The sequence below is a fragment of the Ursus maritimus genome, unplaced genomic scaffold, assembly GCF_017311325.1.
Source record: "Ursus maritimus isolate PB19 unplaced genomic scaffold, ASM1731132v1 scaffold_4, whole genome shotgun sequence".
NCBI classification, from domain to species: domain Eukaryota; kingdom Metazoa; phylum Chordata; class Mammalia; order Carnivora; family Ursidae; genus Ursus; species Ursus maritimus.
The window spans coordinates 50,481,335-50,508,112 of NW_024426552.1; the positions used below are offsets into that span (position 1 = coordinate 50,481,335).

Sequence of the window (26,778 nt, forward strand, 5' to 3'; positions counted from 1 at the left end):
AATAGTGGAGAAATTAATATGGATTTCAAATTAACACTAAAGCTTGTCAGTTGTGAAATTTCTATGGTAGATTAATACCTTTGCAGTTTTAACGACTCTCCTTAAAACAAGATTAATTTCTTTGTAGGGAAGTTCACGCTCTATTAAATGTAAATTTTTTTTTTACCCTTAGCTGTAGAATAGATATTTTATCTTTGAGTATTATTACATCATACTATAATGGTAAAGGTGACTTTCATATATCAACAAATTTTGTTTTTAATTTCATATTCACATTTTTCATTTCAGTAAGTATTCCAGAGCACGATGAGGCAGACGAGATAAGTGGTAGGTACTATGCTGCCGACTCTTGTTCCTTGACTATCAGCTCAAGATTTATGAAGTGTCATTGTATAAGTAATTTCTTAGCTGCCACAATTTTGACTTGAATTAAAACAGCAAATGAGACAAGATAGTAAGAATGCTAAAAAATTTTATCTTTTAAAAGCACAAGTTTGCATGTTACTCCTAGTAGTAGTAAGCCTTAATTATTTTTAATAAGAAATAATAACCAGATTAACTTCTTCTCAGAAATCCTTGGCAGTGTCTGTAACTGCATGGGCTTTTCTTCTCTGTTGTAGATGAAAACAGAGAAAAGGTGAATGACCAGGCAAAGCTAATCGTGGGAATCGTCGTTGGTCTCCTCCTTGCTGCCCTAGTCGCTGGTGTGGTCTACTGGCTGTACATGAAGAAATCAAAGTAAGTTGCGGAAAGAAGACCTTGTTCACTGACTTGCACTGGGAGAGTTATTAATACAGTGTGTAATGACGCTCACTTGAGCCGGGCATATAATTTCTGTGATGGGAAAGATGTGTCCCCCAAATCAGGCTGAGGATCATGTTTTGCTTTCAGCTCACAGTGAATGCTTTGCCAGCGTCGGAGAATTGAATTGGGGTGTGGTTTCACATGTGTCCCCTTATTTTTCTCAGTCAGTAGTCTAAATTCAACTATTTGATTTTTTTTTTCAGTGCTAGGGGGTTTTTAAAAAGCGTATACTTCCAAAAGGTCAGCTATTCTAAGCCATGTGGCTGAGGTTGGTGGAGAGGAATTAAAAGTGGTTAGTACATCCTGCCAGGTGTCTGCGGTGATGGGACTGGCCAGCACTGAAACTGTTGGTGAGGTAGTAGTATCTTGTCACTTCTCTGTTCTAGTTAAGTCACTTTGGTCCATAAAAGGATCTAATTCAGAAAAAAAGAAAAATGTGTCATTATTTTATCTGCAATTTAAAAAGAAAATTAGACCAAGTACCAAGACTACTTTAAAAATTATTTAGATGGTGTTTAGATTAAAAATTATTAGTTGTAGGGGTGCTTGGGTGGTTCAGTTGGTTAAGCGTTTGCCTTCGGCTCAGGTCATGATCCCAGGGTCCTGGGATTGAGCCCCACGGCAAGCTCCTTGCTCAGCAGGGAACCTGCTTCTTCCTCGCCCTCTGCTTGCTGCTCCCCCTGCTTGTGCTCTCTTTCTCTTACTCTCTGTCAAATAAATAAGTAAAGTCTTAAAAAAATAAAAATAAATAAAAATTATTCGTCGTAAATAATGTAGATGGAACCAACGTTACAAATTATCTAACAGTGCTTTATAATGGTTTATAATCTGATTAACCAGTGAAGATTCTTAACGTACACACATGCCGAATATTCCTCATCACCCCAGATTTGACCCCAGATTTGGATGTGAGTGCGTAGAGATGGGGTCCTAGCATTTGCATTTTTAAAGTTTCATTAGTGATTCTGTTTCAAACATGAGGAAATTGATTTTTGCGAGGGCATGTGTAGAGCTAGTGGCAACTTTGGACTTACTTTCTTGATGTCTGATTATCACCCCTTTCAACAACTCAGGTAAGTTAACTTAAAAGAAAATCAAAAGAAAAAGCAGACTCAATAAGACCCATGAACTTACCCTCTAAAGAAAGCAATTTCAGTAAAGAAAGTAATATTCGAATGGAGCTGCCATCAAAGGGAGGCAATAGCTCAGAAATTTTTCAGGTCACATTGTATGAGCACGTACTGAGCTGTGTTTTGATCCTGCAACTCATCTCTGAAGTGGATACTGTTATTACTCATATTTTACATTTGAAAGAATTAAGGCAGAGAATGGTTAAATGACTTGCTTAGGGTTACACGGTTCCTAAGGGCCGGGGCTGTGTTTGATTTCGGACAGTGCTGTGTTAGCATCGGTATGCTTCATCACTAGGTCTGATTTTCTCTCACCATGCCTTTTCCTCTGGGTTTTTTTGTTTTTTTGTCATGTAAGGCAGAAACTTGTTCCTGGTGTGTGTTGTAGTTGATGAACTCATCCACTCTCACACTGGGGTACAGTCACTTCTGATCTCGGCACCTCGCTCCTCCATCTTGAGCAGTCCCCACTGTCACTTGGTGACAAATATGTTCTTTTTCTCAGCAAACGTTTTACCTACCGACACTTCATGTGGGCTTGTGTCTGTGGTTTCTGTGGAAAATTTAAAAGATTGCCTGTACCATGTGAATGAAAGGAAATGTAAGCAGTTGCCCAGAGGCAATATCTTATTAAAATTCTCCTTCTATGTATAAGTTTCTTGTTGGTCAAAATCCTATTCTCTCTTTATAATCCACTATAAGGTACTCACAAATATAACATCTTGGGCCTGGGGTATTTCCATTTTATTTACTTAGGATTTCTGATGCATTCCAATGTAATTTTATTTCTTAAAAGAATAAAAATGAAATTTCTCTGTATCCTGGAATTGAGCTGAAAAATAAACAGCAGTTTTCTACATTTTGACCAAATAAATGCTAAATTTTTGGAACACCCCCAATGTTCTTAATCATCCTATTCTAATTGCCAGGATCTCATTAGGCGCCATTTATCCTTCCGTGAATAAAAAAAATTATGTGTGTGGGATTTTTTTTGTTGTTACTTCATTGGTTATTATCATATGGTGACTCAGAATTAAAATCATGGATAAATGAATGCTAGACACTCGGCTTCATAGTGTCTTTAGGTCAAGGGTTAAGACTTCATGGATTTCCTTTAAAGTGCCTCATTAAAGTAAGTGTAGATTTTACCATGTGACTTGAACATTCGTCTCAGTAACTGTTACTTAACTAAAAAGTGCATCAGTTTGCCAGAGTTAATATTATTTGTAAGCAAAGTAATAAATTGCAACTCTCATCCCAAGCATCAAAGTGGTTTTATGAAGAATTTGTGAAACTCTTAAGATTTGCTAAGTGTTCTGCATTCCTGGTAGGTTATTCCTTGCTAGTGCCCTCTGAGATGAGCCAGCATTTTTGCAAGATGAGTTATTATTAATCCCCATGTCCAGAGTAAGTATACTTTCATAACAAGAGCTTTCAAGTTAAGAATTGCTAAGGCCATTTTTGGATCTAGTATACTCTTTCTTCTTTTCTATTCTTCTACTTCAACTTTTCAAATCAATATGAGGATTTCATTACTATCTTTAGCTAATTCATCACCATCTTATATGGGTAGGAGAGGTTTTTTTATAAAGATACGGTCCAAAGTTTTCCCCCAGATACATACCCCTATGTTTACCATCTTGCAAAATAATACCATTAACGATCTTGTGAGTCACCATTATGGCAAACACTTTGAACAAAAATTATGAGTTAAACGTTTTATTTAAAAGACTCAGTGATACAGCTCGCAGAGCAGGGAGGTTTAAACAACATTTAGGGGAAGTTCTTTGCATTGGCATTTTTAAAAGTCAGTGGGGAGAGAGGAGAGAAACAATCTTTTATGCCCAAGGAGAATTTAAGAGTGCCTTTGTTAACGTACCTAGCGATACTTCACTAACATGCATTCCCGATTCCATTGGTATGAGCTACATATTTTTATATCTATTTCAGATATGGAGGACTGCAGCAAGAAATGCTTAGTAGTTGTACTTGGCATTGGGATCTGTTATATTCATTGGAGAGAAGGACTCATGATTCTTATGCTGCTTTGAATCATAAATTCTCACTGGAAGCTTTTTTCTTTACAATGGCTATTTTTTGATAATGAAAGTGGATGACTGATCATTTCCCATATTTGTAGGGTATTAATTCACAGTTCTAGGCAAAAAGCATTAATTGACTCAGTCTGCTTCATGTCTAGTTGTTTAACAAATAGGAGAACATTAAAGAACTAGGACTGATTCAATTATTATTTTTTTATTATTTTCTCCATTTCTCTCCATCCTGTCCTCTGAACATTGTTTTTAGCTGTGCAGTAGCTCTGCTGCTATTTGAGTTCCAAATCCTCTCTTGCATATCTTATAGTACAATCATTACATAATAATAATAACAGAATAATAAAAAATAATGAAATAATAATAATAATAATGAAAAAAGAGCCAAAGATAAAGGAAAAATATAAAGGCAGCATGATATAGCCACTAACTTTTTCAGGCATTTGTTAAAACCATAATTTCCAGGTTGGTTGCATTTAAGAGACCCCTGACCACCATACTTCGTATCACTAAACTGAAAGTAAGCACTAACCAGATATTTGTCATCTCAAAATACACATGGTGTGAGTCTTGGAGACTTACCAAGAGATTTATCTTTTCTAACTGTGGAACTCATGACTATTTTCATGAAGTTTTTATGTAAGTATAAAACTCACAAATCTGTTGTTAGTTCTTCCTTGTATGATGCTTTATTATTCCAGTCCTGTCTCAGAAAAAAAAAAAAACAGAGATGGTCCTACATTGGCAAAAAAGACTAAAGAGGACTTGGCTTAAACCCTGAAGTTTCAAGAAACAATGTTATTTGTTTCTTAACAATGCTATTAAGCCTTTCTAAGATTTTTCTCATTAATATCTCCTGATACATGGAAGATCTTGCAAGAAAGTTGATTTTAACTGAATTCTATTTCCAACCTACTCTAAAATTAAATGTGTGTTCCCATGAGGGAAAATCAACTCCCCACTGAATAATTTGAGAAGATAGTGCTTGAGGACCATCTATAGCACATTTCTCATGGCTTCCCTCATTTATCACTACATAAGCACCTATTAGTCTTTTTTCTTATTTTTTTAACTGAAATCCTCAACAATTTAAGGAGTTAAGTGCAATTAACCCTATTTCACAGTGTCCAAGTCTCTATGAAATTAACCTATTCAAGATAATACATGTAGTATATTATTCTATATTATCACATATCATTTCAAATATATTTTGTTGCCTCAAGACTTCATTGGAATTAAATTTTCATCTCTGACTTTGATTGCCTGCTGGCATTTAATATAGTGCAAGGGATGGGAGAGTGTGCCCTAAAGTACAGGGCTGATGTGGCCTCTTCCCTTACATTAGAAATTGGGCTAATCCAAATTTTGGGTTCTTTCTCTTTCCCTACCCGTAGTCTAGCAGGCAGCTGGAAGAAGGAAGAAAAGAAAATGTCCCATTACTCTATCAAACTGTAAATAACAGAGTAGACTAGAGGGGAAGTAAGATAATTTAGAAATGCTAGAATCCCCATCCAGTCAATCACAAGGTCACTGGCCATTCGAAGGGCAGAATCATCCATCCATGACCCTCCCCTCTCCTGCTAGGTACTACTTGAAATGTTTCCAGAAGAAAGGGCTTGCTTCAAAATATAATATTTTCAGTTTTTAAAATCTTTCTAGCTTTCTGTATACGTGCATTTCTTTCCTCTTTTTTTTTTTTTTTAAATTTAAATTTCAAGTGTGTTCTCTTCAAACATGAATGGAAGCCCTGTTCCGAGAGCCGGGCTATGTGCTGTACCAACACTACCCCCATTAAGGAAACACTTTGAATTCTGAGGCTGAGTGCGTGCAGGTGGCATCCTGTTCTTGTGCATATTCTTTTTTTATGTTTAATTAATTGCCCAATTGTTTATATAATGGATGTCCCCATATTCACCATTGGCCTAAAGGAAAGGCCGTTTTTTTAAATTTTTACTGAGGGGGGCGCCTGGGTGGCACAGCGGTTAAGCGTCTGCCTTCGGCTCAGGGCGTGATCCTGGCGTTGTGGGATCGAGCCCCACATCAGGCTCTTCCGCTATGAGCCTGCTTCTTCCTCTCCCACTCCCCCTGCTTGTGTTCCCTCTCTCGCTGGCTGTCTCTATCTCTGTCAAATGAATAAATAAAATCTTAAAAAAAAAAAAAGAAAAAGAAAAAAAAAATTTTTACTGAGGACTTAAGGATTCCCTATTTCAGTGGAGCGTTTCTTTGGAGAGTCTTAGAAATTCAAAGGATATAAAATGGAAAGTAGTAATAATAAGACCAACTCTTTATTCTTCTTTTCCTTTTTCAAACCCAGAAGATGCTGACAGCTCTTCTGAGATGCAGGGACTAGAGCCCTCCTCTCCTCTAACTCTTTAGTAAGTTTGGCCTGGGAGGAAGCTCACTCTGCTGAGAGCTGTGACCAGGGAAGAATGAAAAAAAAAAAAAACTGTTCTCTTGGATATGAACTTAATTACCTGCACAGGTGTCAACGGCCAGTTTGCTGAAAGTGGCAATTCCACACTCTCAGGTCCCGGTCTTCAATCCTGGTAGCCTTGGTGCCCTTCTGTGGTATCTGCCAGGCCTGCTATAAATGAGAAATCACAGAAAATGTCCCTCTACCTAGGAAGTGTTAGTGATTACTCATGCTCCCTCTAGAAGAGTTTTCAAATTTGTTATACATAAACCTCCTTTTGAAACACCTGAAATTTCATGAACTTTTTCATGTGGGAATTATTTTAAGGGGCTTTTGTTTTTGTTTTTCAACTGTACAATTCCATTTTAACATTCTATCTTTTCAAATGATACCACCTCCCAAGATGGTGATGTATTGCTTATGCCTCCCACTCTCACCCTCCTTCGCTTTGCCGACCTCCTTCATCCCCCACTAAATATTTTTTTAATTGGGATATAGTCGACATACGACACTGGTTAAGGTGTACAGCATGTTGATTTGATACATTTCTGTCTCATGATAGGATTCCTGCCAGAGCGTTAGCTACCACCCCCATCACGTCACATGATTATCATCTCATTTTGCGGTGAGAACATTTAAGATCTAGTGTCTTAGCAACTTTGAAGTATTAAAACGAAGGCACACTTTGTTCAGACACCACCATATTAGTCTCCTACCTCCTTTGAAGGAGATCTCGAAACAAGTCTATAATATTGAGGGAAATATCACAAAAAAGTTGGTGAATATTCTGAAAAGTTATTTAAAAGCAACTTGAACCCTTAGTAGGCACTGTACTTACAGAAATAACACAGCACAGAGTTGAGACCTAAGTGTGAACTCCCTTCTGCTGCTTACCAGCTCTGTGACTGTGGGTGGCAGCTACGTGACTCTCCTCAGTTTGGTTAGTCTGTGCTACCTGCGGGGGGCTTTCCTAGACACCATCACATTTACCCTCTCAGAGGCCCTGCTTAGCAGATCCTGGCACCCCCAATCTATAGGTGAGCAAGCTTGCTTCCAAGGAGGTATTTATCCAAGGACTTGTAGCTCAGACTTGACACATGAGGATGAGAATCCAGGCCCACCGACCCTAAGGCCAAGACTTTTCTCCATGCCTCACAGATTAGACGAGAGGGTCACCCCTTTCTAGGGCTTCTTCCAACGTTATTGTGATTCTACGATTTAAATTTTCTCTCATATTTAAAGTTACAAAAAAGCCAAACAATGAAGAAAGTTTAAGACAACCATAAAAATTTTGACCCACGTACTCACTCTTTATAAATGCTTAAACTTGTCCTTCAAATCAATTGACCCAAAAATATTTTGCTGAAGAGAATGATTTAAATACATTTGTCTTCCCTTCCGGTAGTAGATGCATTTCTAACCTCTGTAATTCTTTCAAATCTCTGAAGTTTTCCAAAATTAAAAAAAGTTACATTTTATATTCATTTTTACCCCATTAATTTCCAAACCAAGCCAAAGTAATCGGAATCATTTTTAAAGGCTTTTCCCTGCTAGAGAGTGGGGTCTCAGTAATAAAAATGGAAAAATTAATAATAAATGCATGTAAATCTTATATATGTATGCTCAATGAATACCCCCTCCCCCACCAGCCACACTCTTATTTCTATTGAGTACATTTCACAGTGGTTAACACTTAGCATATTTGTGTAACTGTGTAACGTGGTGCATGATTCTGGAGCAAGACCCCTGACGTTTGAATCCTGGCTTTGCTACTTACTAGCTGTGTGATCACAAGCAATTTTATCAGTCTCAATGGAATATAGACAGAGATACCCTAACGCTGAAATAATTTCCTATCTATGCCACACGTAGAACACTGCCGGGCACATTAAGGCATTATGACAGGGCTAGCTGTTACGATTTTGGGGAGAGAGATTAAGAAAAGAAGGGAAATGCTTGCTTTTCATTTACCATTTCTTACTGGTTTTTTATTTTGTTTCATGAACTTTAAAATAAGAAAAAACAACTCATTTGAAGTTACTCAACCCTCACTTGATGAACATATTCTACAAATATTTCATATTACCCCTAACAACCCCTTTTTTTGTAATTGTGAGCAGTGATCTTCAGCCTGATTTACCTGGACAAATATATTCAAAGATACTGTGATTTGCCCTGAATAGAGCTTCCCTAGAGATAATTCTAGTCACTCCCTTCCCCTTGATACCTCCTCCTTTTTAATACAACTTGAGGAAACCACAGAAGCTACTCTCTGTCTCTAGACCAATATATCCACCCGGAAAGTAAATAGAAAGGGAAATACAAATAGTATGCAGTTTTTCACCGCACCTTTTGCCTGGTTCTTTCCATCCCTGCTACAAGGCGTATATGCTTTAGCTTTTCTCAGTGTAATGTTTTTGTGTTAAGGTAAAATATGCTTACAATAAATGTGCAATTAAATCTGCTTTGATAAATGTAATACACCTTTTTGAACATTACTCCAGTTACAAAATAGAGCATCCCATCACCCCAGAATGTTCCCTTGAACTCTTCCCGTTCAGCCCCACCATCCACATTCCCTTGGGCAACCACCGTGTTGATTGTTATCACCAGAGATTACGTTTGCCTAATCTTGAGCCTCATATAAATGGAATTACACAGAATGTACTCTCTTGTGCCTGGCTTCTTTCATTTAACATAATGTTCCCGGGATTCATGTATTAATGATTTCATTTTTTGAAATTACTGAGTAGTGTTCCACTGTTAGAATATGTCACATTATTTTAATCCATTCTGTTGTTCGTGGACATTTGGATAGTTTCCAGCTTGGGCTATTATGAATAATATGGCTAAAAACAACCTTATACAAGCATTTTTGTGGGCATATGTTTTCATTCTCTTGGGTTAATATCTAGAAATGGAATTGCTGGTCATAGGGTAGATATTTTTCATAAGAAATTGCCAAACAGCTTTTCAAAGTAGTTGTCCAGTTCTCAGCTCCTACCAGCTGTGTTTGAGAGTTTCAGTTCTTCCACATCCTTGCCTAAATTTGGGGTTGTCATTCTGTTTAATTTAGCCATTCCAGGAGGTGTGAAATTATATCTAATTTTGGTTTTAATTTATATTTCTCTGAGACCTAATGATTTTAAGCTCCATGTACTTACTGGTCATCATTTCTTGTGCAGCGACCGTTCAAGTCGTTTACTTATGATTTTACTGGTATTTGGGGGTTTTTTTGTGAATGATGTAAGAGTTCTTTACATATTCTGTATAAAAGTCCTTTGTTATAGATACATTGTGACTGTTTTGTCCTAGTCTGTGACTTGGCTTCTTTTTCTTTTCTTAAGGATGTCTTTTAATGAGCAGAAGTTTTTAATTTTAATGAAAAACGATTTAGGAACTTTTTCCTGTTATGTTTAGTGCTTTCTTTGCTCACTCTTCAAAATCTGTGCTCACTTTTCAAAATCTTTACTTATCCCTAAATGGCAAAGATATTTTTCTGTCATTTTCTAGAAACTTTGTACATTTGAGGTAAGATAAATGTGGTCTGTTTGGTTGGCTTTTGCTTTTCCTATACATATATTTGTCAGGTAATTCCAGCACCATATGTTGACCTTGGAACATTTGTAGTACTAGTGGTAGTAGTGGTGGTAATAATAATAATATTAGTAGTAGTAATAATGTAAGTCCTTCAACTTTTATGTTCTCCTTAGTTAGCAACCTTATTTCTTTGCATTTTCATATAAATTTTAGCAACTTGTTAATTTCTACCAAAAAATTAAGAGCTCTGTGGGATTATAGTTGCTTTGAATTTATAGATAAATTTGAGTAGATTTTAATCTTAAACTTGACCTCTTATGTAGCCTTCCAACATATGAACATCATATATCTCTCCATTTACTCTCCATTTTTTCTTAGCAATATTTTATAACTTATAATGTAGATATTGACATGTCTTACAAAATTTATTCTTATGCTTTATGTCCTTTGCAGCTATTATAAATGCAATTATTTTGCAATTTTTATTTTCCATTTTTATAATAGTATATAAAAATATGATTAATTTTTTGTTGTTGAAATCTGTATAACCATCTTCTTAAATTTGCCTGTTAATTCTATTGGTTGTTTTGTGAATTTCTTAAGATTTCTATGTAAACAATTATTTCATCTGAAAGTAGAGATAATTTTACTTCTTCCTTTCCCTTCTGTATGCTTTTTATATTTCTTTTTCTTGCTTTATTGCACTCATAGAGACCTCCAATACGATGTTGAATAGAGCTGTTGAAATCCTTACATTTCTAATCTTAAGGAGAGAACTGTTCAATATTTGTTATTATGTATGATATTGGCTCTGTGTTTTTCATATATGCCTATGCAAAGTTAGCCAAACTGTGAGGCTAAGGTGCAGTCCTTCCAACTGCCAAGACTTCTGACCCCAGATGCAAGGAGTTAGGGTCCAAATACAAAATTAGAGAGAGTCTACATAAGAACACCCTTGCTTCTGATACCAATCCAAGTTGAGGGGTTTCCCAAAACCACGCTCAGCTTTGATCAATTTTTAGAAATACAGAGTTTACTGGAACCTAATATACTCTCATTTATGTTCATTACAAGTAATGGATATTGGCCGAGGAAAAGAAGTATAGGGCAGAGTTTGAGCAAATTCCAAATATGAAGTTTCCTTTGTCTTCAGGAATGTTACTCTGCTGCCATTCATGTGTAGTGAAAACATGGAGTATGGCCAGTCTCAGAAGCTCACTTGAGATTCACTGTCCAGTTTTTACTGGGGCTTCATTATACAGGCATTACTGATTGACTACTAGGCCATGTAGTTAAACTCAATTTCCAGCCTCACTCTTCTTTAGAAATCAGACTGATATCACATGACCTAAAGCTGTAAATCATATAGTTGCTCTTTCGGGTGTGGCCAGCCCCCACTCTTAGGCCATTGGGTGTTGATGGACCTATCTTGAGACATCATCTCAGCATAAACTATCAGCTGTGATTAAAGACGCCCACCAGGAAAAGAAAGCCACTCCTAGCTTTCAGAGTATTCTATTTAGAGATTATTTCCCAGGAACTGAGGACAAAGCCCAGGCCTCTTTTGGGACAAGACCAGATTCCTTATTACACAATGTCCTTTAATAGGTTAAAGAAATTTTTGAAATATTCCTAAATTACTCAGAGTTTCTATCACAAATTACTGTTGAATTTTCTCATGTTCTTTCTACATCTACATTACATCTATGTTATTTGTACAAAAAAACCATACTGTTTTCTTATATTCTTTACTCTGGTAAATTATATTGATTGATTATTGAATATTAAATGTCCATCTAAGTTGACATTTTTGCAAAAAGAAAAGGTACCCATAGAATTCAGATTCTGTAGAGATAACACTTTGTTTTTTAATATTGTTAATTTGTATTTTGTTCCTTTATCGTGCTCAGTCTTTTTAGAGAATTAATTTTCTTAATAATTTCAAATAACTTTATTTGTTTTGCTTTTATTTCTATTGCTTATTTTTAATTTTAATTCTTTTTGCCCTTAGGATTACTATTCTAGTTAGAGTTCAACTTTCTCTTCTTTTTCTAATTTCATAAAGTGAATTAAAACTTTAGATAACTGATATTAGCCTTTCTTCTTTCATAACACAAATGCTTAAACTATGAATTTCATTCTCAGCATTGTGTTAGTTGAATTCCACAAACTTCAGTATGTTGTATTTTCATATTCATTCAGCTCAAAATATTTTCAGATTTCCTTTTGGTTTCTTTGGAGCCGTGTAACTCCAAACATTGTTAAATTCCAAACATTTCTCATTGACTTCTGATTTGTTAAGCTTTCACAAGCTTTTAGTCTTTTGAAATGCGTTGAGATCTATTCTTTTTGGCCTACCATGCAGCCATGCAGTATTACTTGGTGGATGCTAGATGGACACTTAAAAAAAAGTATTTGGTGGTTGATGGGTACAGGGTTCTATAGCTGTATGTCAAATTAAGGTAGATAATAGTTTGTTTATATCATCTTATCCTTACAGAATTTTTTTTCCAATTATATGAAATTACTTCACATGTAAGAGGGTTATAAGTATACACTTCCAATACTAGAGCTAGCTCAGTACTTGTTACTTCATCATGATCGTGCATATGGGATTTTGGTCCATTAATTCTATCAGCTTCTGAGACAGGGGGGTATTACCTTCTCTAAATAAGATTGTGTGTTTGTCTATTTATTTCTCCCTTTAATTTGGTCAATTTTTGCTTTATGTTTTCACTAATGACATACAATTGTTATGACTTCCTTACGTATCACACCTGTTACAACTATAAAATGTCTCTCATTATTGCTGTAATGTTCCTTGTGTTGAATTTTACATTGCCTGATATTAATAGAGATATACTGCTTACTGTTTACATGTGTATCTTTTTCTATCCTTCTATTTTCAATTTTCTACTTTTGTATACTTACAGCACATTTCATATACAGTAAGGTTGATCAAACTATGACTCTCAGGCTGCTGTCCGATTTTGTAAATAAAGTTTTATGGTAGCACAGCCATGCTAGTTTCTTTTCTTTTCTTTCTTCTTCTTCTTTTTTTTTTTTTTAAAGATTTTATTTATTCATCCATGAGCAGAGGGAGAAACAGGTTCCCCATGGAGCAGGGAGCCAGATGCAGGACTTGATCCCAGGACTCTGGGATCAGGACCTGAGCCAAAGGCAGATGCTTAACCCACTGAGCCACCCAGGCGTCCCCATGCTCATTTTTTTTTTTTTACATACTGTTTGTATTGTTTCACACTATGAGGCCAGTGTTGAAGAGTTGGAACACAAACCATATGGCCTACTGCCCAAAATATTTACTATCTGGACCTTCTAGAAAAAAATTTATCCCCATGGAATGTAGCATTTAGTTATTCTGCTTGCTTAGTACAGTCTGACAGTCTTCCTTTTAATTGGAGGATTTAGCCAAGCTACACTTAAGTGTTGATGTAATTACATTTAAGACCACCATCTCACTACTTGTTTTCGGGTTGTTCTCTCTTCCTCTTGTCCTACTTTCTTTTGAGTTATTAAAATAAATTTTAGTATTACATTTTAATTCTCTAGTGGCCTTTTAACTATACCTCTTTGTATTCTTTTATTGTCATTGCTATAGAAATTACCATAAGAGCTCTTAATTTACAACAATCTACTTATGTAATAATATAGAACCCTTGAAACTTTATAAATGTATTTAACCTCCTTCACACAATTATAGTGTGATGGATGTAATATATGCAGTCATAATGGATATGACAGCAATAGCAAAAAGGATGGAGGAAATTAAATGAAATTATAATTTTTTTTTAAAGATTGTATTTACTTATTTGTCAGAGAAAGAGCACAAGCAGGGGGAGCGGCAGGCAGAGGGAGAAGCAGGCTCCCCACTGAGCAAGGAGCCTGATACGGGACTCGATCCCAGGACCCTGGGATCATGACCGGAGCTGAAGGCAGACACGTAACAGACTGAGCCACCCAGGTGTCCGTGAAATTATACTGTCTCAAGGGTCTTTTATAATGCTGTATATATCACATTAAATGATTGATTGTCTTTATAAAAAAATTGTTTTAAATAGTATTTATAGGAGCGCCTGGGTGGCTCAGTCATTAAGCGTCTGCCTTCAACTCAGGGCGTGATTCCGGCATTCTGGGATCGAGCCCCACATCAGGCTCCTACGCTGGGAGCCTGCTTCTTCCTCTCCCACTCGCCCTGCTTGTGTTCCCTCTCTCACTGGCTGTCTCTCTCTCTGTCAAATAAATGAATAAAATCTTAAAAAAAATAAATAGTATTTCTATTTTACCACATATATATATATATATGTGTGTGTATAATGTGCATTCATTCTTTCTTGTACATCTGAGTTTCCATGTAGTGTCATTTCTCTTCAACCAAAGAACTTCCTTTAAGACTTCTTTAAGGACAGGTCTGCTAGTGATGATTTCTCCCAGTTTTCCTTCATCCAATTTAGTATGTCTTTATTGCCTTTATTCAAAACGTCTTTTTACTGGATATAAAATTCTGGGTTCCCATTCAGTTTTTCTCTGCTTGACTTATTTCACTTAGCATAATACCCTCTAGTTCCATCAGTGTGTATGCAAATGGTAAGTATTCATCCTTTCTGATGGCCGAGTAATATTCCATTGTATATATCAAGCAAAGTCTTCTTTATCCCTTCATCTGTTGAAGGTCATCTCGGCTCCTTCTGCAACTAATGAATCATTGAACACTACATCAAAAACTAATGATGTACTATATGTTGGCTAATTGAACTTAATAAAAAAAAATTCTGAGTTGAGGTATTTTTCTTTAAGCATTTTAAAGATGGTTGGTTATCTCTGCTATGCATTTTTTCCTGATGAAACAGCAGTAATTCGTGTCATTGTTCCTCTGCACAAATTTTCTGTGGCTACTTTCAAGTCCTTCTCTTTATATTTGCTTTCAGTTAGTTTGATTATGATATGCTTAGGTGTGTTTTCCTTTGTATCATTCCTCCTTGGGGATTACTGAGCATTTTGGATCTCCAAGTTAATGGACATCAACAAATCTGGGAGTATTTTTCATTGTTTCTTCAAATATAGTTCCTGCCGCATTGTCTTTTGCTTCTTCTACTGGGACTCCAATTACACATACATTAGACTGTTCAGTATTACCCCACAGGTCACTGAGGGTCTTTCTTTTCCCTGTCATCTTTCTGCTTTTCAAAATGTGTAATATTATGTTTTTTTGTCCTCAAGTTCACTGAGGCTTTCTTCTGCTACATCCTATCTGATGATAAGACAATTCAGTGAATTGTTCATTTGCAATATTGTAGTTTTAAGTGGTAAAATTGTTTTTGTTTACATTTTTTTGCACTGAGATGTCTGTCTGTTCTCTCACTGTCACCACATTTGTCTTTATGTCATTGACTATGTAATACAATAACTGATTTGAAGTTCTTCCCTGCTGTTTCCAAAGTCTGTGTCATCCAAGGACATTCTCTGGACTTTGTATTACATTTTTCTATTCTTCAAATGTATGGTAACTTTTTAAAATTATTATCCTATATTAGTCTTTTGGGGTGATATGTTGTAGAGATTCCACGTTCCATTGTATTCTTCTATAGGATATGGATTGTTTTTCCTAGCAGACAATTAGATTTCTGGCTGATTTCCTTGATTTTGTGAAGGTGACATTTTGTTTTATATGTCATGTCTGTCTTGGTTGAATACTGAGACTCAACACATAGTCTTTGCTTGGCTTTTCTGCAAAAGATTGATATGTTTGCCAAGGACTTTTGGTTTGGTGAGATTCAACTCCAAACTGTGTTTCCTTGTGTCAATAGTAGCTAAATCTATGTCACATTTTTAAGCTTCCCAGCTGTTGCTTTCTGCTTGGCTAAGTGAAACTTCTCTCCTCCACACACACAGTTTAGGGATCATCCAAGGAGTTTATTGTGGTTTACACACGTTTGGGATTCTCACCACTCGGGCTCTCTTCTTTCTGAGATTTTTTTCCCCTTTATTTTCAGTATTTGCTCTAATTAGCCTATGTCTCTCCAGCTGGGAAGTGACATCAGAAGAGAAGTTATATAAAATAGAGCTCACCCAGTATAAGGGTCAAATGTCCTTCAGTTTCTACTTTCTTTTTGTCACCCTCTAGTACAATCAAATAGTTTATTCTTTATTTTTCTGAGAGTTTATAATTGTTATAAATGTAAGGATTAACAAAACACAAGGGTGTGGGTTTTTTTTTTTTTTAATCATTAATGGTACCAGAGCTTCTAATAGTCCATACTTTATTTCAAAGTTATGAAATCCATCATGTCCTCAACCATACCATAACTTCTTTCTTCCCATATAGGTCAAAGAAAGTTAAAAAAGTCAAAATTGCAAAATTGATTTATTGCATTGCTAATTTTTTTAATTTAAAAATTTTTCTTTTTTAGAATATGCCTACAGAACATTGACTCTTTTATATGTCACTCTCTAGTGGCCCCAAACAAGTTGGAATTTTCACTTTAAAGGCAAAGAATAGTGGTTAATGAAATGAGTTTGAAAGAAAAAAGAGTAAGAGGGAGAGATAGTGAAAGAAGTCTAGAGAAAAGGAATGTCAGAAAAATCGGAGAGGTGAGACAAGGCAAGGAGAATAAAAGGAAAGGGGAGAAGAGGCTTTGAGACTCATGTGGCTTTCCTTGCTTACCACAATAGCGTACTGACTTATAGAAATTATGGTTTTTACTATTTATTAGAATATATAGTTAGAAGCACTTAGAATAATCAGGGTATGTGTTTATGTATATAGTTTTATTCAGTTTTATTTGAAATGACTGGAATAAGGAATCACCTAAGTACTGTCATTTCAACATAGTATTCTCTCTATTTTGCCTTCTGTAAAAAAGCATCTGGGTATGTATGGACTTTATACTGGTGAACACTAATACCATGAGGAACAGTGGAAGGAAATACATATGAGATGTGATGAGGTCGGTTAATTCAATTCAGTAAAAGAAATGTCCTTTGGTTGCCTACCATATTCAGTCAGTATAGTATGTGCTGTGGGTAAAATAGAAATAAACATAGTGTTTATTCTCAAGGAGTTTATACTCAAGTCAAGGAGATGAAAGAGATTGGCCACATCTTGAATTGTCATGAGACAGATGGCTAGAGATCTGGGTGGAGACTCTCCAAGGGAAGAGCTGGATCTTTCTGTGTTTAAGGGCTGAAGAAAGGGAGACTTACCAGTATCTTAATAAGAAGCCTGAGAGGGCCATGCCTTAGGAATAGGGGTAAACCAAAGGTAGACTCTTACTAAAACTGCAACTGAGCCTTAACCCAGCCCAAGCCTAGACTGAACTGGAGTCATTGTCCCCTCACCCTATCGGCTTAACAAAGAAAAGAGAAATCTTACCTGATGGAAAATAACTTTGTGTGGAGTCACTACAGTTCATTTATATAGACGGTGTCATGGAAAATGAAAAGGACTGGCTGTGCAAAGAGTCAAGAAAATACAATCAATAATCAAGAGAAAAAGTAGACAGGCAGACCCATGCATGATTTGGACATTGTAGTTAATAAATAGACAAGGACATTAAAGTAACTATAGATAATATATTGAATGTGGAAGAAAAGATGGTCTAAGGAGATGAATGGAAAAGATAATTAAGATTTTTTAAAAATAGGGGCGCCTGGGTGGCACAGCGGTTAAGTGTCTGCCTTCGGCTCAGGGCGTGATCCCGGTGTTCTGGGATCGAGCCCCACATCAGGCTCCTCTGCTGTGAGCCTGCTTCTTCCTCTCCCACTCCCCCTGCTTGTGTTCCCTCTCTCGCTGGCTGTCTCTATCTCTGTCAAATAAATAAATAAAATTAAAAAAAAAAAAAAAGATTTTTTAAAAATATTTTAAAATCAAATTGACATTTAGACCAGAAAAATATTGTATTTGAAAATAAGCCTTTGGTGGATGAATTTAAAAGCAGACTGGCAGGGTGTGCAGTTGGTTAAGTGGCTGACTCTTGATTTTGGCTCAAGTAAGATCTCAGGGTCCTGGGATTGAGCCCCACCTTGGGGTCCATGTTCAGTGGGGAGTCTGCTGCTCCCTTTCGCTCTCTCCCTCCATCCCCTTGTGCTCACTCACGCTCTCTCTCTCAAATAAATAAAATCTTTAAAAAAATAAAAAAGTAAAAGCAGATTGGCCACAGCAGAACCCAAGAGAAGTAAATTGGGATACAGATCAAAAGAAAACACCTCGATTGAAGGGCAGAAAGGGTAAAAGAATAGATGAGGCATGTAAGAGCCAAGAAACATGTGGGGCACACACAGAAGATCTAACTTATGTATAAGTAAAATACCGCAAAGAACAAGAATGCCCAGCACCAGTAAAATAAATAAATAAATCATCATGTGTTCACGCAGTCATAAGCTCTGTAGCAATGAGAATAAACAACCTATAGCTACAATCAACATTATCCGTGAATGTCACAAACATTAGTTTGAGTTTAAATAAAAAGCAGATGGGAATGAATACATGTGGTACGATTCCATTTATATACAAATTACAAGGACAAGTAAAGCTTTCTGTGAGAATTCAGGATTGTGGTAACCATTGGAAAGGTGGTAGTGACTGGAAAGGAGCATAATGGGGGGACTTCCGGGTCTGCAACTCTTCTGTTTCTTGAGCTGGGTACTGGTTACAGTCAAGCATTCAGTGTTTGAAAATTCATTGAATTGTGTGTTTATGATAGATACATTACCTTGTGTAGATGTTAGTCTCCAATCAAACTTTTTATTTTATTTAAAGATTTATTGTATTTGAGAGCGAGAGAGTGCTCGGGAGCACAGTGGGGAGGGGCAGAGGGAGAGGGAAAGAGAGAATCTTAAGCAGGTTCCACACTGAGCATGGAATCCAATGCAGGGCTCAGTCTCCCATCCCTAAGATCACGACCTGAACCGAAACCAAGAGTGGGGCACTTAACCGACTGTGCCACCCAGGCGCCCCCAACAAAACCATTTTTAAAAGGATTCATAGATTTATTTTAAAAGGAAAATGATTCATAGATTCATAGAAAGTTCAAGCTTTATAAAAAGTCCTTAGAGAACATCCTAATTCACCATTCCTCCATTTTACTGTTGAGGTTATTAAAAAACTTTATGTTATCAGTTAGATGATGTGTTAGCTAAAGAGACTAAACCTCAAATTATCTGTGATACATACAATGTGATATAAATAATGTAGACAGCATATGTATGTTACACTTTATATATAAAACTATTTTACATATATTTTATTATATAATATATATTTTATATATAAAATATATGAGAGAGAAAACGAGGCCATCTTCTTCATTCTTCCATTTGCCTGGAAAATACATATGATAAGGACGTTGTCATTCCCCATGATGTACCATATTACTGCAAGATGGAAAATATTTATGTGATACTATGATATAAGTCAAGACATAGAATCAAACTTACATGTCTTATTTACATTTTTAAATGTCTGTTGAAAATTCTAGTACATATTTTAGCACTTAGTCATGTTGGCAGAGTTTGAGCTTGCTCTCCTGCCTTATGAATGGACTTAGAAGGCTGTAGTTGAAGCTAAACTAAGAATTTTTAAAACACAAATTAAATTAAACTTCTGCTAAATATAATGAGTGTCCCAGTTTAAATGAGCCATATGTCTTTATCTCACTCGTACATATATCATATACCATTACATATCTCTTTCTAGTAAAGTTGTGATTCTTAGCAAATGACTTAAGGAATTCTATTTCAATAACAGAAATACTTTTAGGGGAAAACTGTTAAAAAAATTTTTAAATTGTAAAAATTCTTTTAGGAGAAAATTACGTTTAGGGGAAAAATGGAGTTTTCTCCCCAGTTTCCTTAACACATCTGGATATATATAATGTATTTTTTTTTCTTAAAAATAGAAATACTACTAGGACTTTTATGGCAATGATAATTTGAAGTACCATATCACAGCGGTTTTGTTGATGTGCTTAGGACAGGGAGGGAAGGAGGGGGAGTTAAGGAAGGGAAGAAAGGAAGGGAGGAAATGGTACACTTTTTTTTTTTAGGTTTATTTATTTATTTTAGAGACAGGGAGAGCATGAGCAGGGGGGACAGAGAAAGAGGGAGAGAGAATGTGAAGTAGACTGTGCTGAGTACAGAGCCCAACGCCAGGGCTCGATCTCACGACCCATGAGATCCTGACCTGAGCCAAGACCAAGAGTCAGACACTTAACCAAGAGTGCCACCCAGGCACCCAAAGGTATACTTTTTGAAATACAGTTAACGATTTTTCCTGAGTTGTCCCAAAACCAAGGAATTTAGCTGTGCGCATAAGAACACCTGATTTCAGCTCTTAAAGGATAGAACCCAGTCGTGTGTAACTTGGGCATGCCACAGAGCCACCAGGAGGTCTCGTTTATCAGATTGCTGGCCCTCCCCCCAGAGTTTTTGTCTTCATTGTTCTGTTGTAGGGCCTCAGGATTCCCACGTCTGCCAGTTCTGGGGGGGGGGGGGGGGTGATACTGCCGGTCCAGGGCCACAGTTTGAGAGCTGCGTTAGCTTCTGCTGCGTTAGCTTCTGCTGCCAGTGTTCCGTCATACACTTGGGCCCCTTTCTACTCTTGCTTTTGATGTAATCGATAAAACAATTGATAAAGCAAGATACAGGGCATTCGCTCAATCTGGATGCATAAGAGGGAATGCTAAAAGGGAAAGGCCCTAATAAAACTCCCTCAGAAAAGTTCTGTAGCAAGTTTCTACCCAAAAGGAAAATTTGGATTATTCAATGATAATAATTATGTCCCAGAAAGTGGAGAGAAAAATAACCCAGCCAAAAACATGATGCAACTAAGTTTGTATAGTCTGTGTTCAAAATAATCGATTGCTTTTTCTCCTGCCATGTATTTAATGCAACTCCACTACCAAGGTAATGGCACTGGAATGTGTTCTGTTACCAGTCAAGGCTCGCTGCTGTGGAACTGTTCGCTGCACTGGTTTGCCTGTGTTAGATGTAAAACGTTCGCTTTTCGAAGATGCATTAGTAAACCCTAAAATTGAGAAGAAAAACAAAGTTTAAAAAAAAAGAACAAAGTTAAATGCGCGTGTGTCAACATGATGATATTTATCTAATTTTCTTAACAGGACTGCATCAAAACATGTAAATAAGGACCTTGGTAATCTGGAGGAAAACAAAAAGTTAGAAGAAAACAATCACAAAACAGAAGCCTAAGAGAGAAACTGTTCTAATTGTTGTCCAGGTGGGTAGGCTGTGTGAGGTTTCTAGAAATAATTCCCAGGCAAGTATGACATATACCAGGACAGGAAAGGGAAAGCCTTGATGTTAAAACACTTCAGAATTGCTGCTTTCGAAACAGGAGGAGAGCTCCTGCAGAGGACACTTGGGGGACTCAGAAAGGTGTTCTCAGAAGGGTGGAATTTCAGTGGTCTCCCCATCCTCTCAAAAATAACCATGATCCTCTGAATAATTAAGTCAGTTTTGGGATTGTAACCATCAATTAGCATTTTGTATTCTGATGCCAAAAATTTTGCTGACTGCGAAGAAGCTTAATTTTATAAATTGATATTTTGCTTGGATGAGAGCTGATTCTATTACTTCGAATTTATTTTAAAAAGCAATTATGAGAATACCTTTTAATTATAAAAATTTTAATCTAGGGATTTAATCCTTAACAAGTGTCCATGTATATATGCAGCCATTTCCCAAACTATTTTCATGAAAAGCCTAACAAGTTTGTGTAGACCCACAAACACTTTTGTAGACAGTATGCATATTATATATGTGTGTGTACATATATGTATCTACATGTGCACATACATGCATGTGTGTGATGGATATATGAATGTTACATATATTGCATATATTTATATATAATAGCTATATGAGTGTGGTTTTTAAAGACAATCTCAAAAAGAAGTCTTCCATGGTATTGCCACTTGGAATTTGAGCTTTTCATTTTTATTTATGTTCTCTTGAGCCAGCCAGAAAGAGAAGCCATTTGGACAAATGATTTTGTGTGTCCTTGAGAATAACTGTTGCTGTAGCTTGCTCATCTGATGTTAAAATCCCCAACAACCACAGTAAAACTTTGGTTCATTATAAATAAAGCACAAGTCACAATCTGAGTGGGTCACCCAAGGCAGGAAGCATGGGAAAGAATTATAATTGGAAGGATGCACACAGGAAAGAAAAATAGAATAACTGAAATAAGACATTTTTAAAATCTGAAAAGCAAGACCTCAAATGGATCGGGTGAAAGAAGTGAGAATTCGGTTCCTTCCCTGTCCTGCTGTCCATCGGAGGCCAGGCAGGCAGCATCCCCGCCTGCTTTGTTTTTTTCTGCCTCCGTAGAGTTCATTCCTCAATCCTTTTTAAACATAGATTTTGCCTTCTGTTTTCTTCAAAATTAGATAGAGTGAATTCGCAAAAATTAAGCTTAAAGACAAAACCTACGGAATGAAATATTTTCCTGAAAAAAACCTCTAATCTTCATATGAATTAAGCAATTTTCATAAAAATAAAGACTCTCAACAATTCCAAAAAATTATTTATAGAAGGGCAACAACAATGCCTGGGGCTACAGATGGATTCAGGGACAATGGAGTTTTATGAAAGGCTCCTAAAAAGTAATTCCTATCACTTTTAGTACAAAGCATCTGTTGATGGTGAAAAATGATTGCTATGGTAACTTACTAAATCGTGTTTTTTTTCATCATTTCAGAGAAAAAAACTATATAGACCAATTGAAGCATGAACGTGGATTGTATTTAATACATATACAAAGACATTGACAGCAATTCATGGTTCAAGTATTAAGCAGTTCATTCTACCAAGCTGTCACAGGATTTTAGAGAATTATCTCAAGTAAAACAATGAAATGAAATTACAAACAAAAACAAGTTTTGGCAGCCATGATAATAGGTCATATATTGTGTTTGGTTTGATTTTTTTTTCTGTAAATGTCTGCACTGAGGATTTCTTTTTGGTTTGCCTTTTATGTAAATTTTTTACGTAGCTATTTTTATACACTGTAAGCTTTGTTCTGGGAGTTGCTGTTAATCTGATGTATAATGTAATGTTTTTATTTCAATTGTTTATATGGGTAATCTGAGCAGGAACATTTCTGATTCTGATTGCTATCAGTAATGCCCCCAAATTTTCTTGCAAGCACCTAAATCCCAAAGGTGGCAGCTTGTGAAGACTGGGGACGCACACATTGCTCTATTCAAAAGCTGTGATTTTTTTATCACAAGGGAGGGGAGGCGGAGAGTCAGACTGATAAGCAGTAGACGAATTGATTCTGCGCACGCACCACCAGCTGACTCTCAGAAGTAAATCACACATGCATATGGACACACACACATAATAATGGTACTCCCAAACTGACGATTTTGCCTATTCTAAACAAGACGTAACACTGAATTTGGGTAGCGCTTACCTTTAGAGACACCTGCTAATAAATTATTTTCTGTCAAAAGGAAGAAAACCAATGTGTGAGAGACAGTTTGGAAAAATCATGGACAACATTCCCATTTTCATAGATCACAATGTAAATCACTGTAATTAAAAATTGGTGTTAAATCCTTTGGGTTATCCACTGCCTTAAAATTATACCTATTTCCTTTAAAAAAGATACCAGTCAGAATTGGAGATTTTTAACAGTGGTCATTATCAAAGCTGTGTTATTTTCCACAGAATATAGAATATATATTTTTTTCGTGTGTGTTTTTGTTAACTACGCTACAGATATTGAATGCACCTTGAGATAATTTAGTGTTTTTAACTGGTACATAATTTATCAAGCAGTACATGAAAGTGTAATAATAAAATGTCTATGTATCTTTAGTTACATTCAGATTTGTAACTTTATAAACATGTTTTATGCTTGAGGAACTTTTTAGGGTGGTAGTATAAATTGGAAACTTTTTGAAGTAGACTGGATGAGGGCCAGTAGCTACTTGTGACTAGACTTTTAAACTTTGCTCTTTCAAGCAGAAGCCTGGTTTCTGGGAGAGCCCTGCACAGCCATTTTTGTCCCAGGATTTACATAACTTTACAGGAGAAAAAAAAAACAAAAAACAAAAAAACCATCAGATTTCCAGGTAAAGAACTGTATTCTTCAGGAGGAAAAGGAAAACTGGTGTTGGTGTTTTAAACTGATGGAATACAAATTATGAAGGCAATGAAAAATAAATAGAAGATAAAGTCAGAAGGAGATTGGGAATAATATTTTGCCACTTCTGCATTATTTAGAAACACATGTTATTGTACATTTAGTAAACTGTTTATTGTTCTGAGCAGTAGTGACTCAGTTTAATAAAAGCTTCCTATAGTGCACTGTTACGGATTAAATACAGAAAATATCCTACTAGACTCAATGCTGTATAAAATATTATGGGGAAAAAGAAAATATGATATTTTGCCTCTAAACTTTGATTTATTCAAGTTTTATTTGGCAGGAAAAAAATTGAATCTTGGTCAATATTTAAACCAAAGTGAAAGGGGAAAAACCAAAGTTACTTGTTTTGCATGGCTAAGCCATTCTGTTATCTCTGTAAATACTGTGATTTCTTTTTTTTTCTTTTCTCTTTAGAATTTTGTTAAAGAAATTCTAAAGTTTTTAAACACCTGCTTTCCACAATAAACCATGAACACTAAAATGAAATTGCTTCCCTATAAATATTTCTTTTCTTTTTTCTTTTGGTGTGGGAGATCAAAGATTCAAAGTCTAACTCCTAAGATATATTTACGGAAAGAAGCAACGTCACAATAGAGAGGGTAATACTACAGTTATTTCTTGGCTTCCACTTGCTATACTTAACTAAGCCCAAAAACAGCTGTCAGAACCTAGAGAACAGAACCTTCAAAACTCAGAGCTCTGCACGGAAAGCAGAAAGTTTGCCGGGGAAAAGGGGGCCAGCATTATCGCTATTGAATCAGCGCGTGGCCAAAAAGCGAAGTCGGTTTGTGTATCGGCAGCCGTGTGCGCAGCGAGGCCGGGAAGGAAGATAACGCACATCCTCACTTCTGAGGCTGCATCTCTCCGAGTGAACTCTGTGGCAACAGGACACAGGTTTTGCCAGTTGCAGTTTCGCTTCCTATCTGTGTATGTGGAAATGGATTAACATACCCGTCTATGCCTCAAAGATAATAAAGATGAAATATGTCTTCACATCTCTCTCACAGCTGTCTTTTTCTTGTCTAAACTAGGCTGTTTATGTGTAGAAAGTAGTCGTCCTTGTTAAAGAGGGGGCGACACTCCTGGTGACTCCCCATAGCGCGGGACCGGGAATGCGGCAGATTCAAGTCGCCCGTGCCTTCCTGTTGTGTCCGGCGGTCCACCTTATCTAGTCCTAGATTTCGACGGTGATTGGTTCCGTAATGTGTGTGTCTCCTTCTTCAGTGATAGCTTGTCCTTATTGTGGGTGCCCCATGCAGCTGTCCTAGAAACGGAATTCAGAGGACACTCTCCTATTTCTTTACTTCCACCATTAACACACCATTCAGCTTGCCCTTTGCAATTACCTAGGCATGAACTTTCATAGAAATGCTTTCCCTTCAAAATAAGATAAAGCCGGCTGTGTATACATCAGAGGAAGAGATTAATATTCATGGAGCCAATACTGTGTGCTAGGGCTGTCCTACATTACCTTATTTAATCCTTAATAGTTGTAAATAGTATTAAATGTCCCCCATTTAATAGCTGAAAACTAACATTTAGAGAGGTTCCATAACTCTCAAATACATTTAGCTTCTAAGTAGATAACTTGGATATTGAACCTGATTTGATTCTAAAGGCCATGCTCGTAATAGTTTACTATAGCCCCCAAAGTTCTTTAATAAATCCTTCTTTTCATAAGATGCAAAATTGGGAAATAATCATCGACACATGAAAGGGTAGTGTCATCTTTAAAGAATTATCCTAAGATATTCAAATCATAATATTTTCAACTGTATTTGGATGATTGGGTATTTTATTAGATGTGTCTCTTTAAAGCATATATGTTTAAAAGTATTATGACATACATTTGCACATATAACATACATGTGATATATATATATATATATGTCACACTACATTTTTAACCATACACATATTTCTGTCATACACTAAATACCTATTATGAGACAGGTGCTATGTTGATGTCGTATTTACATGGTTTCACTTTAATCCACTCAACATCCTGCCACAAGAGGCACTATCTCCATTTTACAGATGAAGACAAGGTCAGTAACTTTATCTATGATCACAGGCACAGGAGGTGATAGAACCAGGACCTATGTTCAAGTCCAAGTTCTTTACTATATTGTTTATTGTCTCTATTATAAGAACAAACATCTATATCTATGCTCAGGGAGGCTACCAAAAAGATTTATTTTAAATAACCTACTTGATCCCCTTAAGTAACTAACGTAATTCATATATAAAGTAATATGTATTTATTTGAGAGGGAGAGCAGGAGCAGGGGCAGGAGGGAGAAACAGAGTCCCCACTGAGCAGGGAGCCCAAAGTGGGGCTCGATCCCAGGAGCCTGAGATCACAACCTGAGCCAAAGGCAGACACTTAACTGAGTCACCCAGGCGCTCCTCATAAAAAATAAGTAACTAATATAGCAAAATAAAAATTATTAAAAAATATTTAAAATAACACACTGTATTTGGGAAATACGAAGTCCAAAAGGGAGCTCATTTTTTCCCCAGCATGCTGTCTTCACCTATTCATCATCCTTATCATAATCCAATTTATTTTTTCCCCAAATCTGTTCTCTCATTTTTCCTTATAAATGCTCCTCAAATGCACAAATATTCATTGGAGAATGAACAC

At 36.3% G+C, this 26,778-nt stretch overlaps 1 protein-coding gene across 2 annotated transcripts in view; it reads left to right on the forward strand.

Moving 5' to 3' along the window:
• The window catches only part of ALCAM (activated leukocyte cell adhesion molecule), a 207,829-nt gene extending 182,704 nt beyond the window's left edge, over positions 1-25,125 (forward strand). The window contains exons 13-16 of one of the 2 annotated variants that reach the window (XM_008706619.2): positions 289-327; positions 621-738; positions 21,077-21,192; positions 22,675-25,125. In XM_008706619.2, coding sequence (XP_008704841.1) covers positions 289-327; positions 621-738; positions 21,077-21,164 — 245 coding nt within the window. In that variant the 3' untranslated portion in view covers positions 21,165-21,192; positions 22,675-25,125. The remainder of the gene's footprint in view (positions 1-288; positions 328-620; positions 739-21,076; positions 21,193-22,674) is intronic. The other variant, XM_008706620.2, reaches the window with a different exon arrangement.
• Positions 25,126-26,778: the final 1,653 nt, after the last annotated feature.